Genomic DNA, 19,384 nt, shown 5'->3' with positions numbered 1-19,384 from the left:
CCTTGCTTTTCCCCATTTTTGTCACATCCTTATTTTTTATTTAAAACATTTTGATATATGTAGTGCTCATGATAGCTGCTGTATTGCCCAAGAAAACAACGCTGTCTTTTTATCAGCAAAACAGGTACAGCACAAGCAGAGACAAGTATGTGTCTTCTGCAAAATGCAGATCCAAAAAGATTACCTACCGGCTTGACCTTCCCATTTGAAACCTGTCAGTGAGTACTTGGACTGAGATCACCAACTCATTTTACACAGTGCATCAAACACTAAGTTAGATTTGATACTGGCCATTGAGATGTAAAAATTCAGCATTAGTCCCTCAGCCTTTCAGGCACCATTGGTTTATATCCCTAATTGTAGTGATAGCATCAGGTACTGAAATTTTTTGCCATGACTAACAATGCATTGAGGTGCCCATGGCTTCAATGTTGTTTTGATCTGCTTCAGGCAGAGTTGTTTACTTCCTACTTTGGGCTAGATTTAACGGATCCTGTGACAGGACCAGGGGGAACTACTCTCAGTGAATTCCTTCTTGTAAAATATATTAAAACTCCCTTCAGATTTCTTTTGTTTGTTTAAAGAGGATACCCAGAGGATACAGAGTACTCTACCATGCAATCTTAAGTAATTGCACCTCTAACTACATTAAAAACAGAGTTTAAATCTGAAGGAAGTATTATTATGAGAGCAAATTCACTTAGTTTAACTTCTTCCAGTGCTGTGATTAGTCTCGGGTTCTACTCAGAAAGAAGACTAGTGATCAGAGATTTTTTTTTTTAAATCTGACATTCAATAGGGTTCTATACTAAAAATGCACTGACCTGAGCGCCAGCCTGTTAGTGCTCTGGAAACAGTTACATAACTAATTTAAAAGTAAGTAATAAAAGAAGTATGGCTAGTTCTATCATCTTATGGTGTAGTGATTTTTAGAACAGCAATGCAGGTACAATGTCACCTAATGAGTCGCAAGAAGCAGTGCTATAATATTAGTCAGAGTAAAACAAAAACAAAACCACAAAGCTATTACTCCATGTAGACAGCCAAATCAAATTGTGTACTGAGATTATGAGTTGTTATGACCTAGAGTAAGCACTGAATGCAAACCATCACCTTTGAAAGAGCAAACCCCTTCCATATACTTTGTGCTCGATTATCTGAGTCCATTTCATAATTCAGATTGAACAGCTGTAGCCCTCTCTCCTAAGAGCTTGGTCTGGGCTTTTTAGAGGGAATCAGCACTTCACAAATGCAGGGAGAAAAATGTCCACTAACTTTTATAAGTAACTTATTGCTTAAATAGCCAGGGCACCTAGTATATTATATGCACCTGCGTGCTGTCTATGCCCCCTTTGGGACAGCCTGCTCGCTGCTGTCACAGTAATCTATATTCACTAGTGTTTAGTACTGGCTTCCGATGCACAAGGTAGTTTTGCTAGAGTGACTTTGCCGGGAAGATGCTGACAGGGCAGGGGGTCCTCGTCTGCAAGCGCCGGTGGGTACTTACCGCATTTCCCCAAAGGTCCCGGCATAGCTCTCCATCCAAGGGGTGAGTTCGCTCTTGATGCAACCGGAGGCAGCAGCATAGGGCATCCTGCCCACCATCCCTCCTGGGTACCACACGTCGGATGGGAAGTCGCTTACTTCTTGCCCCGGTGGCCCCTGGTTTCGCCCGCAGCCGAAAGGGCCAGCAGCTGCCTCTGCACATGGGCCGTAGAGCTGCCCCTCCTCTGCAAAAAACGAGTGCCAGGCTGGGGTCGAGGCAGGGCAATGGGGAGCCAGGCTGGCCATGTCCCCCCCGTACCTGCACTGGGCAGCCCAGGCGTTGCCGGGCCCGTAGTCCAGGGGGTTCTCCAGCTTGATGCGGGCGTGGGGGGCGAGCGCCAGCTGGAAGTTGTAGTAATCGCGACCCTGGAAAGCAGCGGGCTCCTCCAGGCCCGGGGAGCCCTTGTACAGGGACAGGCTGTGGGGTACGTCAATGGCCAGGACGTTCTCGCCTGGCCCCGGGCCGCTGCCCGCGGCCGAGTGCCCTTTGAAGGAGGCCGGGCTGGTGCCCGGGTCCTCCAGGAGCGCAGCCCCCGTTGGGTTCTTGCAGTCCCCGAGCTGGGCGCCCGCTGCGCCCCGGGAGTGCCCGCCGGGCAGGGCGAACATGCAATCCTCCCGGGGCAGGAGTTCGCCGGGCGTCTCCAGCGCCTCCACCCCCAGGCCCATGGAGGCGGACACGGCTTTGCACAGCTCCTTGGCGCTGTCCCCCAGAAAGTCCTCCTTGGCCCCAGCCACCTCGGCGCGGCTGCCCCTTGCCTGGGCCTCCGGCTGCAGGAGCTGCAGGGTGCCCGCTTCGCCCAGGATATCCTTGAGGTCCCCGGAACAGCCCTGGAAAGCGGAGCTCATCAGGGACAGGGCCGAGGAGGGGGTGACAGCCGGGTCCCCGTCCTCAGCCTGCAGCCCCTTGGCCGTCCGGACGCACTGGCCCTGGGGATGCTCCTCTAGAGCCAGGTACGCGGGGGAGCCCGGCTGCTGCTGCCGGGGGCTCTGCTGCTGCAGGCGGGCACCGGGTTGGCACTGGGCGGAGGAGGAAGGTTGGGGGCTGGTGCCCGGCTCCTCTCTCGGCGGGCCGGCGCCCGGGCTCTGGAACACCTCGCGGACGCTCTGGAACAGGCTCTGAAACGCTCCCCGGAACGTCTTGCCCGCCGGCCGGGCATACACGCTGCCAAGTCCAACTTGCACCTCCATCCCCGGAGGGAGCCCGCGGGGCAGTCCGCCGGGAGCGCTGGGATCGCGTGCAAGCGGCGGGCGGAGAACGAGCCTTTTGCGGTCCTGTCCCCTCTCGTCCAGCTCACTGGCTCGGGTCTAACACGGGCTTTGGGCAGCGAATCCCATCCTTTGCTGCTCGCTGCAGGCACCACGCGCGAGCTGGGGGTGGGGTGGGAAACCCTGGCACTAGCAGGTGCCGCCGGGATAGGACCCTTCCGACTGCTGGAGCTGGTGGCAGCTGTTTACTCTTTTGATCTGTGACCTGGAGAGAGGCAGGAGAGTTGGGGGAGGGGGAGACCGGCCTTTGCAATAATTAATCCGGTAACTTTTAGCAGGGAGGAGCGCGGCGCCCTTTTACAAAACGCTGCTGCGGCTGCAGTTGACGTCTCTCCTCGCAGCCAAAGGGAGGGAACGCGGCCGAGCAAACAGGGTGACCCGAGGTTAAAGACAATAGCGACCAAGCACACACACACACACCCAGAGGCCACAGCCGCAGCTCCAGTCCCGAGCGCCCCTTGACCCCCTTCCCCTGAAGTCTGCGGGCGCCGCTTAGCGCTCAGCTGGATCAAAGCCTACAAATCGTCTCACGCTGCAAAAATATTTCCACGGCGTCCCAGCGAGGCGGCCGGGCTGCACCAGGATCGGCGGCGGGGCGGGGGGCAGCAAATTCGGAGAGGTTGTTAGCACTCCCGGGCTTCAAAGGGCCGCCGCAGAGCTAGGTCTCGGGTGAAGCAACAAGTGCTGGGGCAAAGGGAAAGCGCGTCCCCCGAGCAATCCCTTGCAGCGGGCTCCGCGCGCAGCAGATGGCTCCCGAGGCTCTTTGCTGCAACTTCGGCTGGTTTCTCTTCGCCTTGTAGCTGAGCTGCTGCTCCGCCCCGCCCCGCCGGGGCGCGCTGCCTCTGCAGAGCCTTTTCCCGGGGTTGTGGGAAGAGCTGTATGCTGTACCCGCGGAGTCCGAGCGATCAGCAGCGAGTCCTGCGCGCTGGACTGGTGCTGGGAGGGACTTTCGCTTACTCGAATCCGTCCCGTTGCGCTCTGTCTGGCTCCTCAGCCAACAGAGCCGGCGGGTGTGGAGAGGAATTGGCAGAGACCTCCGGGCTGAAGAGAAGCAGGAGGGGCGTCAATCAAAAAAGGCACGTAATAAAATCCCCCGAGGTATTTCACATAGATCACCCAGCGGTACTTTATCATGCTGGTGCGAACGTATGCCACGTACATATATATGCTGAGGCTCGCCTTTAGCAGGAGGACTCTTGCACTGTACACACACACACACACACTAAAGTACACGTGCCTGCATTAGTTGTGCAATCATACACAGCCAAAGCACACACGTGCAAATACACTCAGTCATACACTCACACAACATAAATGCATGGCACATACTAAACCACATGCGCAATACCTATGAACAATCATAGATGTGTGTGTGTGTGTGTGTGTGTGTGTGTGTGTGTGTGTGTAGAGAGAGAGAGAATAGGGCTGTGCAATTTAGAATAAATGGAGCGCGTATGCTGGGTACAAAGGTGCATGAAAGTACAGTACATTTGTGCGTGTGTGCATCTCACACACAAATAGATACGTTTCAGAGTAACAGCCGTGTTAGTCTGTATCCGCAAAAAGAAGAACAGGAGTACTTGTGGCACCTTAGAGACTAACAAATTTATTAGAGCATAAGCTTTCGTGGACTACAGCCCACTTCTTCGGATGCATATAGAATGGAACATATAATGAGGAGATATATATACACACATACAGAGAGCATAAACAGGTGGGAGTTGTCTTACCAACTCTGAGAGGCCAATTAATTAAGAGAAAAAAAAAAAAAAAAAAACTTTTGAAGTGATAATCAAGCTAGCCGATACCTGTACAGAAGCACCTACGTTTACATCGCCTCAGAGATTTGCGTCTACACTATATTGGCTCATCCCGCAGTAATCATGCCCAATTACATGTAAAACATAAATGCAGCTTCCACGCTTCCTAGCGTGTAGACAAATGCATTCTCCTGTCAGCAGTGTATCAGGAAATGTGTAAGAAGGAGAAGAGGCCTTATTTCCGGGGCATGGGGAAGAACAACAAGCATGTAAATAAGGTATCAGGGGGTAGCCGTGTTAGTCTGAAACTGTAATAAGCAACAGAGAGACCTGTGGCACCTTTAAGACTAACAGAAGTATTGGGAGCATAAGCTTTTGTGGGTAAGAACCTCACTTCTTCTCTTGCATCTGAAGAAGTGAGGTTCTTACCCACAAAGCTTATGCTCCCAATACTTCTGTTAGTCTTAAAGGTGCCACAGGACCCTCCGTTGCTCATGTAAATAGGGTGCAAGCTCCAGCCTGCAGCAAATCCTCATCCCCGTACATTTCGCATACCCACAGTGCTCCTTTTCTCTGATCTGCGTGACCCCACCCCGTAAGGTAGTATTTAGCTGAACTAGATGGAAAGCGGGGTGGGGTGGGGGAGGCATGTTCATGAAAATCCTCATTTTCGTTTTTCACTGAAGATTTGTTTTCACTGAAATTTTCCCACCAGCCGTAATAATTAAGTTGCTTTTCTACCCGGTGAATCTACACACGTTTCGATTTACAGCTAAGAAAGTTGAGTATCATACAGATATCGAGTAGCAAATGAGTTTGTTTTTATCCCTTCTTCACAGTCTTGCCATCATCCGAAAATGGAAGAGATACTTTGGTCCAGACAATAAGCATGTCTTTTAGTCTGTACATGACCCCCGCACCCCCACACACGCACACACAAAACATAACCACCATTTGTGTGGGCCCCACGAAGAACGAATGTTTGAGCCTCCGGTTTCAGGTCACGAGTAGCTGGTTTCCTTGTAAGCACCATGTCCGACGTTGTGCATCTCCCTGATGACATGATAATTGAAAGGTGTCCAGTGAAGCTACGCAAAAAGGGTCAATTTCAGCTCCTTCAGAGACACAGGGAGCGGAGTAACAAGTAACAATACATGCCAAATTGGGAGGGGGAAGAGAATCGGCCAGGGAAGAATCACATTCAGATTTTTAAAAGCATATTTACAAGCAATAGAGGGTAACCATAAAATAGATACACATAAAAGTTGGCGATGTTTTTTCTGTGCCCTCAGTATCTCTCTAACCTATATGCAGGGACATGCTGGCCGCCGCTTCCCGTGGCCGAAACGCGGCCCCGCGGCCACTGGGAGCTGCCAGCGGCTGTGCCTGCGGGCGGTCAATGTCAACAAACTGTCTAGCGGCCGGCGGGCAGCAGGTTGCCCACCACTGGCTTTAATGCCCTGCTTTTATACACTTCGATCAGAAAATCGGCAGCTGTCCACGTGTCAGATTTCCCACTCAAAGGCCAGGTTCTGGGATCCATATGCGGATTCGATTCGGGCGCCAGCGGCTGGCAATCATCCCTGGTGAACAATCCCAGGGATGATACACAACACATTGATTTAAGGGAAGCATCAAACATAAATACTTGGGGAAGGGTGAGGAGGGAAATAATGTTGTGCCTCCTGTTGCTTTCATCGGGTGATGCAATAGGGCTGGGGCGGTGATTGCTCCTTGTTTTTATTGATTTTCTTTTCGTTCTGTCATTGTGCCCCTCCGGCCCCCCAATCCTTTCTACACTGATTTATTCCCGATGCTGCCCAAGGAGAAACAGTTAAATTACCCCTGCTGTGGGTTCTAAAAACCCTGAGTAACAGACCCAATCATTTCTAACTGCTATTTATTATTTTAAGTGATAGTGAGAAGAATGTAACAATTGCTCATTTCCAACAAGATCAAAGATGCACTGGCCTTTCATAACTACCTGCAGAATGGGGAAAGAGAGAGAAGCACAGAGATCTTCTTGTGTTCACTTGTAATAAAATTGTTAGGTGCACAGATACAGTGGTGATGGTTGCAGTAAATGTACATTGCTTTTGCCGATGCAGTTTTGCAAGCTCAGGATGGTTTCTTTGTTCCCTGAGTACTGCCATATGTAACTTGGAGAGATTCACTTTAAGACTAAACATGGTTTAAACCAGTGATCAGGGAAACTACAACAGCACCCACTTCTAAAGAAACTTAGTGGATTACAGAGCCTGGTCTGGCCCACAGCATTTAGATTTTACACAATAATTTACCAGGTTAAATAGGTCTGGGTGTTGCCGCCTGTGACGAACTGGGAATGTTCTTAATGTTTTCTCTAAATACTGTGTGGGTGCCTCAGTTTCCCCAATGCATTTCTTAAGTATCTCAGTGGTGGGATAAGGGTGTGCGATTGTTTCAGAGCCCTAGATAGCAGGGGTGCACAAGGGACTGCACAGAGAATGGCCGACACCCGGTCTCCTGGCAACTGATAGCCTGGGCCCCTCCCCTGCAAAGGTGCCAACTGAAGGTGTTGGAGAACAAAGAGATCAGGTGGCCTCCTGGCCAGGGAAAGAGACAAGGGGAGAGGAGGGGCTGGAGAGTTTCAGTTTGGAGCTGGCTGGGAAAATGGAGGGGAGGCCAGACAGACCTCCTGACCTCCCTTGGCCCCCGAAGATGGATGTGACTGAGGGGGTCCTGTTGTCTGTACCTGCAAGACCTGTCTTGGACTGTGTTCCTGTCATCTAAATAAACCTTCTGTTTTACTGGCTGGCTAAGAGTCATGGTGAATTGCAGGAAGCCGGTGGTGCAGGCCTTGTCTCCCCCAACTCCGTGACATCCCCTAGCAACAGTTTGCATCCTTATTTATACTGATTGCAAATTATAGTGCTTTAGTGTCTACACAAAAATTATTTGGGACACCCTTTCTTGTCCTATCAAATAAGATTCATTACCCCCCTAGGTTAACTTTTTTTATATGATTTGTCCCTGGTAGAGTGTGATTTAGTAGAGGAATCTTAGCATCTAAATACTACAGGGCTAGATTCTGATACCCTTATTCACACTGAGTAGTACCTCACTCCACAAGCAATCCCATTTCTTCCAAGGGAACCTCTCATGATTGAGTGAGAGCAGGGGTATTAAAATCTGGCTGTCAGTGATGTGTGATATATAAATACCATAGGGAGATAGATATTAAAAAAAACCTATTTTGTCTGGGCTAAAGGATGATAGACAATACATTCCTGTTGGTTATTGGCTCTTGAATGCAAATGCCATAGAAAATTATCAGACTTCTTGCATTTGACAGTCTTACCACAGACAATAAATATTACTGCATACAATTGCAATGTCATTCCAATATTTCATTGAAATCCAACTGTTCTGGACAGATTTTGCCTGCCTATTTCATATTAAAGTACTACACTCACCCGTAAAAAAACCTTGTGTATATATTATAAGCTTTGTCACTGCGGTTAGCCCTTAAAATCTGCCTGCCTTTTCACATTTTAGATTTTATTCTGGGGATTCCAGTAACCGATGATTGCTGTAAATAAATAAAAAAGAACAAAATCAAAGTTTCCATATTCCCCTCACTTAGAACCTGAAACAGCAAATCATGTATGCATGTGCTTAACTTTAAGCAGGTGAATTGAAGTCAATTGCTTATATGCTTTACTGGGCTGGGGGCTTAGGATATGATGCAAAGCCCACTGAAATCAGTGGAAAGACTCCCATTGATCTCAGTAGGCTTTGAGTCTGGCTGGCCCTCACTACACAAACAAGACAAATAGAGCATGAGAGACATGCACTGATGTGGGTCTAAGCGCAGGTAGATAGACATGTGCTAGCTAGTGCTAGTGCACTAAAAACAGCAGCATGGCCACAGTGGCATGGGTTGGCAGCCTGAGTATGTACCCAAGTGGTTGGGCACGACAGCGCTCAGGTGGCTAGCTTGAGACGTGGCTCATGCCTCCACAGCTGTACAGCTATTTTTAGCATGCTAACTTGAGGAAAGCTAGCACGTGTATCTACCCACACTAAGAAGCACACATACCCTAAGTGGGATGAGAAGTAAACCAGTGATTGTTGTTTTTGTTTTAAACTGAATCCTGCAGGAAGGGAGCTAAAGCATTCTCCCCTTAATAGTGTATTCACATACTGAAATCAAGGTGTACACACGCACTGACATTTACCAACTGAAATCAGTAGTCCGACTAAAAGGAATGGGGCCATTTGTCTGAGTAAAGCAATCAGAATTTGGCCCCAGATTCCTTTTTTTTTAAATACACTTCTGAAATTCTTAAGGTGAAACTTAAAAATATCAAGATTGGTTTATTGGTTTTTCATATTTCTGTGGAGATTTAAAGCTGGTATAAAGCATCGTATTGATAGCTATGGAGAACAAAGTCCTGTGTCTATCCAGAGAGCAGGTTTAGCACTGGCAGGCACAGCACAAGCTTTCCTTTATGCTCTCACCAATATATTTCAACCCTGTCCTATAGGGAACAGTTTCTACACATTGCAGGATAGTTCAGTCTTGCTGGACCATTGGCTGTCTTAGCACAGAGGCCAAGGACTGAATGGCCCAGCTAGTCAAAAAGTGGGAAAATAATTCTGAGAAAGATTGTGCTGACATTATTTTTAAATCAAAGCTGATTTTTGAATAGTTTGAAATTTTGTGAATTTTTTTTTGTTGCCATTTTTCATCAAAACTTTTAATGTTTTGAGATTTTTCCAACCAGCCCTACTGCCATCAAGAATTTCCATCTGTGTTAGCTGCCATGGAGGTCACCTGAAGGAACTGGACTGGAGCTTCAAGCTCATTTCACAAGAATCCACAGGTTTATAAAGCTGACCAACTCTGGTCTCCTTTTCATGGATTTTTTACATCAATATTGCATCTTCTTTCTGTCATTCTGCAATAAAGGCCACCTTATTGTCAGAACCACTACTCCCCTTCCTGCGCAGGGGGGTGTGTGTGTGTGAGAGAGAGAGAGAAAGAGAGAGAGAGAGAGAGAGAGAGAGAATGAGCAGTCAGGGGCAGGAAGTGGGTGGAGCCATCACACTGTCAATCTGATTGGCTCATAGGGTACATCCATCCACAGAGCACAGGGGCAGAAAGCAGGAGGCAGACTCCTGGGATGCAGTGCCCCATACATGGGACTTCTAGCAACGTCACAATTTTCCCTTACCTGATCCATGGCCTATTTCAAAGCCCATTGAAGTCAACAGAAATATTCCTGTTGATTTCCAGGCACACAGTATCAAACCCCAAATTCCTTACCTCTTATACAATTAAAGATTCAGTTTGATTAACAGGATTGCAGAGAAATTATCAAATGTTAAAATAGTCTCTAAATAGTCCAGGAAGGCATATCTCAAACATTTTAAATGTAACCCTTCTGCCCCTCTGAGTTGGCAGCAACAAGGGCCAGGTTCAGTATCTAGGGGTTCTGTTTCAATAACGCAATGCAAAACCGGCTCGAGCCCCCACCTAGTGACCTGGAACAATTACATACCACCCCCTGGGCGCCTCTAGGAGGCAATACTTCCCCTCTCGCAAGCACAGAGTCTGAGTGTAGCAAAAGCCTTTTAATAAAGGAGGGAAACAATGCGGCATTATGTTGGGGAAACACCACAAACAGGATTCATAACACAAACCATGAGCAAAAGACCCACCTCCAAGTAAGTTTGGCAGTGTCCTTTTCCCCTCAGGATCTTAAGTCCAATCATCCCAAAGTCCAGCACCCAAAAGTCTCTGCCCCTGGTCAGTGCCGCCCCAGAGTTTTACCCCCCCTCCCCAGCCTGGGTGGAAATGGGGCGGGGCACACAGGGTACCTTACGTGGTCCGAGGCCGACTGTCCCGCCTCTCCGTGGAGTTCTGCTGCAGCCTTCACCACGAATGGCTCCGCTCTACCAGCCGCCCCCGCAAACTGCTCTGCTCTGCTTGCTGATCTGTGGTCCGCTCCAACCATCCCAGAAACTGCTCCAGCTGCCACCACAAACTGCTCAGCTCACTGTTCCGTAGGCTGCTCCAACCATCCCACAAACTGCTCCACGCTGCCAGCTGCTTAGCAATATATCTTCAGGCTCCCCCACTAGTTAACACCACACTCAGTGATCTCAGCTCAGCCATTTTAGCTCTTTCAGTGATTTCAGCTTGTAGTAGGGGAGCCCCAGTGCTGGTGCACTATTGGCCCAAAGTGAATTCAGCTCAGCAATCTCTAGCTAGACTCCTAATGGAAGCAAAATTAGCTCTGTTATTCAACAGTGGAAGGGGGGGCAGGGTAGTACAATTGGTGTTTCAGGTCCTCAATAGGCAGCCCATACCATCAGGTACACATACCTATCCCCAACCTCTCTCAATTCACTGGGTTTTGTAACCCATGCCCCTCGTCTAGCGAGTGCTACTTAGTTAATGGTGAGTCCCTCTGTCATACAACAGTTCCACTGGCCTTGATTCACAGAATCAGGGTAACAACACTTTATTCTTCCTGCCCCAATAACAGAGAAACTGGGGATCCCACACCAACAAAGTAACCACTTTCAGTTGCTGTTGTCCCAGGCTAGGCGGGTGGGCGTGCCTATGCAAACAAGATCAGCCCCCAAAGTTCTTTTCCACCCTCGCCATAATTCACCACCAGATGTCAGGTTAGAGCTCATCCTGACTCTGCTTACATAAAAGCCAAGTATTTTGAATAAAGTACACATTCTAGAGATAATGCAGAAAGTAATGACATTATAAAAATGGAAAGACATACTAAAGGATGTTTCAGATTTGCAATTCATCTTCCAACAATCTCAATTCATTAATTAAAATACAGTCAAACACACATATTCTTTGCTTTTCTATAGCAACCTTCCATGCAAAGATCTTAAAGATTTTTAAGTAAATTATTTAATTAAACCTTGCAACAGCTCTGTAAGGCAAGGAAGTATTATTATTCCAATTTTTCAGCTGGGAAAACTGAAGCAAAGAGTGGTAATGTGACTCACTAAAGATCACATAGCAAAGCACTGGCAGAGATGGGATTAGAACCTACATCTCCTGACTCCAGTCTTGTGCTGTAAGTACAAGATTTTGCCATTTACTGCTATGTTAAGGTGGTAATGGTTGGAAAAATGAGCATATCAAAAATGTTGTCAGGATATTTCATATTTCTTTGTCCTCAGTCAATTCCATAGCCAGCTTGCTCAATATACAAAACAGAATTTTTCTAACTGATAGCATTGCCAGTTCAGAAAGGTGATGAAAATTAAACCACATTACCTCAACTTCATACACCATCCTCCACCATTACTGAGAATTGTGTCATAATACATGAGGCAAAGGGGAATTCAGCTTGCTCTTCCACAGCTGTACTTGCTTCCTGCTGCACTGAAAGTAATAAATATTTGTTTCTTAGTTAAGTACATATGACTCAAAATACACAGAGAACTGTACCCAAAAAGCTAATTTTACTGTGCTCTTTTCATGACTGAACCCATGAAGTGTTTTGGAGCTTAAGAGGATGCTGGCAACTTGAATGTGATATTTTTTAAATCCCAGTTTCTGGTAGTTAGTGTTTAATTAGTGTTTCCTGATTGCACATATGTAAATCCTTTAAAAAAGAAGGGTCTTTTGGGATCCTTGATTGATGTTTATACCCAAGGACTCAATCCTGCTCCACTGATGTCTCTGGGAATTTTGCCATTGACTTCAGCATGACCAAGCCTCAAGGAAGAACTAAGTAACTGTCTATTGTTTTGATCCTGAACCACTGAAATCAATGGGCATTTTGCCATTGACTTCAGTGGCTATAGAATCAGAGCATATGAAGCGGAAAGACCTGATCCAGCCAAGCAAAGTGAATAGTCCCATTGTAATCTAGGAATGCCCATGTGCTTAAAGTTAAGCATATGCTTAAGTGCTTGGTTGGATCAGGGCCAAAATGACTATTTTCAAACTGATGTCAACTAGTGAAGAAACTGGAAAAAGAGAAAAATAGGCTTTTTTTTCCTGCTAACTTCTTTCAGTTCAGGACATCCTAAGTGTTACTTGTAACTAGAGTAGGTGATTTTCAGGTTGATCATTAACATTTCATTTAGGATTATCCATCTAGTAACTGACGATAAACTGGTGCTACTTCACTTTTTTAAAGAAATTCAGCACCATGTACTCTGTGAAATTACAAGTCGAAGTCCACTTGGAGCTTGACTTTTACCATTGTGCTGCAGACTGATTCTATGTGGAACTTCATAGGGATATAATCCCCAGCTGCCTGCTCCCAAAACAGGTCTCTGCCACTCATGCTGAAGAATCTCCATTAACTGCTCTTAGAATAGGGTTCATGATGCACAGTTTAGCCATTCTGATTCCATCCAGGAGAGGCCCATGGTACACACAACACACCAACCAGCTGATCTTAATATTATTCTCCTTGTATTACTTCCCCAGTGCAGTGTCTAATGGTGAAGTGCTTAGCTGCTTGTGATGCAGCTACAGAAGTGATGAAGAATTTCCTTTCCAATGTTCCATAATGTTCAGATTAACAAGCCTTTTACAGTGCAATAAAGAATCCCTCCTTAGATGCATGTAAATGATTCCCAGTTTTTAAACAGAATCTAGAGCACAGACATCTCACACCGTCTGGTGCAGATACAGCTTAACCAATCACAGGCATTTTTCTTTGTTTTAATGAGTCAGTTATTCCTAGGCTGCCTTGTGCTATACAGAAATAATGATTCCCTTAGATTTTGAAAAGTTGGACTATTTCTAGTGGTACTTGGACTTTTACCACTCCTGCCTTGTCAGAGCTGAGTGTGTTCCACCCATTTATGGGTGAAGTGGCTTTTAAAACTTACCTCTGTAGATGGATGTTGTAAAATGTTTTCATTTTTATCTATTTTAATTCTTTAAAGGTAGTCAACTTTTTCATGTTTTATTCTTTTATGTTGTTGTTGTTGCTCAGTATGTTGCTTTCTTCTGTTTTAGGATTATACGCTATTTTATTTTCTCTCCTCTTCCATTCAGTTGCTATTCGCCTGCACATCCCCTTGCTGTCCCTCTCTCAAATATGCTCCTACCCTCCCCCAATGTTGTGTCTATGCAGGTAGTAGGAACTTAAAAGGCTAAGGTCTGTGTATACTAGGGAATTTTAGTAAAAATACCCTCTCCTTCCCTTGCCTGGTGGTAGCACCAAGGGGGATGATCCCATCTGAGACTTTAGGTACATACTCAGGCCTCTAGCCTCCCATAACACGTGCCACCATGGCTACATTTCTTTTTTTAGCATGCTAGCAATCAGAGCTAGTGCAGGTATGTCTACTACCTTCTAGCCTTACTGTAGACATATTCACTGTAGACAAGGCTTCTACCGTTTTTGCTACCCTATATATTATACTAGCTCTGGAGATGGAGTCTAAGGTTTGAATGAGTAAACAATGGAAGAAGAGAAAGTTCCTGAATAGGTTTAATTGACCAGATAATAAAAATGCCAGGAGCCAGTGGAGCTCCAAGCCAATGGGGGCTGCGGGAAGGGCGGCCAGCATGTCCCTTGGCCCACGCCGCTTCCCGCAGCCCCCATTGGCCTGGAGCGGCAAACCGCGGCCATGATCAGCCAAACCTGCGGATGCGGCAGGTAAACAAACCAGCCCGGCCCACAGGGGCTTTCCCTGAACAAGCGGCAGCCCTAGTTTGAGAACCACTGGTCTACATTAAGGCTTCCATCAATGCAGCTAGCAATTCAACTAAAGTGGTGGTAGCACTAGTGCAAATGTTTTGTTAAAAATTTTCTTGTGTAGAAGACACAGCCTTAGGGGGCCAGCCTAGTTATTTGTTTGCAGCCCTGTCACATCTGAAGCATTGGGTAGACTATGCCAATAGGTTCTTGATCACTATTCCACACTGTGTGGCTGAGGGTTCTTTCATCAGCTCCTCACAGGCCAAGTGAAGAGGCTACACAATCACTTCTTGCCCAGCTCCCCACTTATAGCCTGATCCAACACACACTGTCGTCAATGGGAGTCCTGCCATTGACTTCAATGAGCATTGATCAAATCCATGGAGTAGGGTGCTGGAACGGTTCTGCCTTATTCCTCAATGACCCACAAGAACTTTTTTCCGCACAAGCAGAGGGAATTGATTCAGGGTCCTCTCACTATGCCTGACATTGGCAGAGCACTTTGACAGTGATTAGTTTGCCCCACACCAGAAGTGAGGGGAGAGCCATTGGCCACAGGGCCTTTGCCCACCACCCACAGACAGGGCAACTACCTGGTTGCCTAGCAATCAGGTGCAGGCTTTCAGCCGAGGTGGTGGTAGGGGAAGGCAGAACATTATTGTGTCTTTTAAACTCCTTTATTAGCACATTTTGAAACAAATATTCATCCTTTAGCCAAACACTAAATGTAGCAGCTGTGTTTGGTAAATTTTCCTGGAATAGTTACAACAGCTTGAAGTTCTCATTGTCTTCTTTTTCTTCCCCTTTAAATTTAATTTTGTCATCTCCACAGAGCTGTCAAAGTATTTTATTTCCTGTACAATTTAAGGCCAGATTTCCAAAAGAGCTCAGTTTAGGCATCTAAAATGAGATGAGCACTTTTGAAAACTTGGCCACTTCATTATCAGTGGGGGCTGTTGGAGGCTGAGCACTTTAGACAAACTGGCCCTTCACTCTTAATGAAACCCACGTTTCTGTCATTTACTGTGCTTGCCGCAGTCACATTTTCAGTGGAGTTTTGAATTATTTGCGTGCTGGAGAAGTGGAATATGGAAACTGTCACTTTTAAGTCATCCGTTTAAATCTGGTCCAAGCCAGTAATAATGTCAGATACTTTTTACCATCTGATAGCTCTTCTGTGACTTGTGTAAAATAGGGTTTATATTATTTCAGTTTCTGGACAGCACAGTTGTCCATATAATAACTGTTGGCAGTAGCTGGCCTCATGGGGAGCAGTCTCAGCAGAGGAACCAAAGACGGAGGATGAAATACCAGCTCCCTTGAAGTCAATGGAAACTTTGCTATTGCTTCAGTGGGGACAGGATTTCAACCTGAAGGATTGTGTCACATGGGGACCCACTTAGGTCTGGGGTGAAGCACATCAGAGGGGAGGAGAAAGGATTGCTGTGAGGAAGTTTGTATGCCTACTGCTTGTTGATATTCACTCAAAGGAGTAGCAGAGCTTCCTTTAAATTGTCTTTATTGATGTTGACAGCACTAGCCTCATTTTGGTTGGTTTTGCTCTCCTTCAATATGCCTCAGAGGACAGATTAAAATCTTGGTTCCGCAACTGTTTGGAGATGTTTCAACATTTTATAAAGGGAAATTCTGGATGAAAGGTACAGGCTTGTCAGATGCACAGAATGCAGTTTTTTATTTATCCACAGAACAGGTACACAATAGGTAATGCCAGGACACGCTTCTGTTACACCATCCTGCCAATGTGCTTCAATTTGGACCTGGATCAACCAGCTCTACAGGTGAGATTAGTTCATTCTCCATTGGCCATTCAATCTTTGTCTGCTCAGCTGAGGCTGCCCACAAGGGAGTCAGCTAGTGCCAGTTGTAATGAGAGATTTTGTCATAAGAGGCTTTCCTACTTGGAATTGCACTGAGCCCCTGTGACTGAAAGCACCCCTGCAATCACACCTGACATACTATTGTAATAATCTTTGTACAAAATAAGCCTTGTGTGGTATCATTTGAAAACTAATAACTTGCTGGTCAATAATATCATTGTGAAATGTGTGTAGTAACAGTATGTGTAAAGTTATGAAATCCCACCGTAGAATGTTCTTAGCACATGTTCAAAATCAAAACCGCCCTGCCCAGTCAGAAGTATCCTGAACAAAGAAATGTGTGTTTACCTCAATGTACATATAAGTAGTAAGCAGGATCCTAAAAAGGCAGAGAGAGGAGATGGCAGGAGACAAAGCAAATTTACATCTCAGCAGACATAGGTGAGAAGAAAGAACCTGGAGCCTCCTTCACCACCCAACTTCATGTCATCTTCTTTACTGTTTGAATAAACTTTGCTTTGAGGGGTAACCCTCAGAAGAATCCACTTCAAAGGTTAACTGGACTATAAAAGAAAGGGGCAGAAAACCCCAGGGGATCTCTCTCTCATACACACACACATCTAAGAAGACAAAGGACCCTGAGAATTTGGTCAGCCATGTTGCTGGGAACATGTGGTAAGGATTTTACCTTGAACCACGTCTAGCTTGTTAAGTTGTAACTACTAGAAAGTGTTCTATCTTTATTTATCTTGTACTCATTTCTGACTTTAATACCTGATATTTGAATTCAACTAAAGTCCTATCTTCTGCTGTTAATAAACTTCTTGTATTTTTAATCTGAACCAATCCAGTGCTGTGTTTAAACTAAACTGGTTGGTAACTCCAGTTAAAGTAGCAAACAGTTGAATATTGACCCTTTTCAGGGGCAACAGACCTTTAATCTCTGCCCAGGAGAGGGCTGGACAGTGTAGAACACATGATTGTAGGAAAATCCAGGACAGGGGATGTTTTGGGGTCACCCTGCAAGTAGTAACCAAGGCTGATGGAAGCCAGAGTTTGACTGGTGTGTTGCTGACAGCCTGCTGGGGTTAGAACTGCTGGACCAGGGCTGTGGCTAGACCCAGACACTGAGGGCATGATCTGCATGCTGGCAGGCTGTTTGTGAGTTACCCAAGTTGGGAGCTACAACAGCAAAGCATTGTGAGGTACCTCAAAGTTGTGGGGCAGGTGGTGACACAACTTCTCACCGCTCTGGACTGCAACCTGGAATGTGACAGACCCACCAAACTCATATCACATCAGCCACTAACCAGGCAACAGATAGTTGTGATTCCCGGTGACTGCCAACCTACGCAGGAATCATACCAGTGAATTAGAGGTGAAAGGCTCGACTCAGTTTACGTTGTAAATGTGTCTTCAGACTAGCTGGATATAAAAAGTCCTTTCTATCAGAAATCAAACACAGAGTACCATTGAAACTGTAAATTCTTCTTCTTTACTAAAACGTAATATGGGGACAAAAATGTTATTCTGTCCTAATGGATTTACCAGTCACAAAAATCTGAGCTAATAAGGCCAATGCCCTGGAATACTGGCAGCAACATGCTGTTCATCAAAGCGCTAGGTCATTACTGCAGAATCCTGGAAGGGCTTTGAAGGGGGTGAATATATATATACTTCTCTATACTGCAAAGTTTATCATTAAGCAATAGCAGGCCCAATGTATGCCTGGAAAACCTACCAAATACTATAATAATTTATTTCAGTTATATCTCTGAAGTGCCCATCAAAAGAAAAAATCCTGCCCAAACAATCTGCAATCCAAAAATCAATAGGCCATATAATCCAGAGTCAAGTTCAGTATTTTATTTGTTAGAAATAACTTTCCCATTCAGTGTTTGCACCCATAGATTCAGTATCAAAGTCAACCAAATATGCATAATCTCCAAACCAGTCTTCTACCTATTTTACACCGATGTTCTTGAAGCATGAATTCTATCTGTAACACCCCAATTACCCTTATTACCTATGTGCATGCCCTGACTCCCAAACCATACATAATGGCTTTCATATAGAAAATGATGTAATCCTTTACAGAAAGCCACTCAGAAATTATAGAGAAAAAGAAGCAAACTCAACCCCATCTGCCTATTTCCCCGCTACCCCAGCTGTGTTTCCTTCTGATCCGAATGTGCCTGTGTGTGCACTGCTTGTATACTTGTTCTGAGGAACAACCCAGTCTGGAGCAATGAAGAAACACATGTGAGGAAAACCAAACCACTGCATTGCTAGGGGGAAAGAGAGATGAAAAGTCTTTAAAAGTCAAAACCTCCCTGGGATGAGAGGTGGGAATGAAGGTTATAAATCATAAAATGGGCAGTGGCACATAGATGTGTAGGGAAGTTCTATTTTTAAAAAGTCATGCAAGAGTCATCAGTCTTTACTGGCCTAGACTGGAACCAACGTCCTAGTGGGAAATGTTGATCTTACACCTAAGGTATATTATCCCCAGATTCAAATGAAGGAAGCACATGAAGTGTGTAAATGCAAAAAGCAAAGAGGGAAATCTTTTCTGAACAGTTTAATTGACTGTGTGATGGCTGGCTTATTCTACAACAGTTTTTACAAAGGGCTGCAGGGAAAATTGTACAAGCTGTATTGTGTAAAAAGAATTAGAGAAATTAAAGATGGAAAAGACTAATTAGATCTCCTAATCCATTCCCTTCCCCTCCCCTGGCCAATGTAAGACTGTTCCCTAAAGCACATTTTTTCATTGTTTTGTCCAGTTCAGTTTTAAGACCCTGATTCAGGAAAAACATTTAAGTTTGTGCTTAACTTTAATCATGTGCCCCCCGCCCCATTGGGGGACTTAGGTGCTTTAAAGTAAATCAGAAGTTTAAGACCCCTTTCTAAAGAAGGCTGTTTTTCTGAATCAAGGCCTAGACGATTCAAATGACAAGGCTTTGACCACTTCTCTTGGTAAACTCTTCCACACATGGAAAGGTCTCACAATTAGGAAGTTTTTCCTGATATTTAGTTTTATTTTCACCCCTTAATCAAAGTTACAGCCACTTAGAGCATCCTGAACAATTCTTTCCCTGACTTGGTGGTTCTAGGGTTGCCAATTTTGGTTGAACGTATTCCTGGAGGTTTCATCACATGACATAATCTTTAATTAAAGATTAATTTTTAATTCCTTGAGACTTCAGGACAATCCTGAGAATTGGCAACCCTAGTGGTTACGCTCTGGGCTTGATTCTTCTTTTATATTGGTTTCACATTGGTG

The 19,384-nt window shown here is 45.6% G+C and overlaps 1 protein-coding gene across 1 annotated transcript in view; it reads right to left on the bottom strand.

The window, feature by feature from the left end:
* AR (androgen receptor) overlaps positions 1 to 3,727 on the bottom strand; it is a 123,576-nt gene extending 119,849 nt beyond the window's left edge. Inside the window, exon 1 of the mRNA XM_054039635.1 lies at positions 1,508 to 3,727. Coding sequence (XP_053895610.1) covers positions 1,508 to 2,733 — 1,226 coding nt within the window. The 5' untranslated portion in view covers positions 2,734 to 3,727. The remainder of the gene's footprint in view (positions 1 to 1,507) is intronic.
* Between the last annotated feature and the right edge of the window lie 15,657 nt (positions 3,728 to 19,384).

This window comes from Malaclemys terrapin, chromosome 9, assembly GCF_027887155.1.
Source record: "Malaclemys terrapin pileata isolate rMalTer1 chromosome 9, rMalTer1.hap1, whole genome shotgun sequence".
Classification (NCBI taxonomy): Eukaryota; Metazoa; Chordata; order Testudines; family Emydidae; genus Malaclemys; species Malaclemys terrapin.
This window is presented reverse-complemented; position numbering and strand designations above follow the sequence as displayed.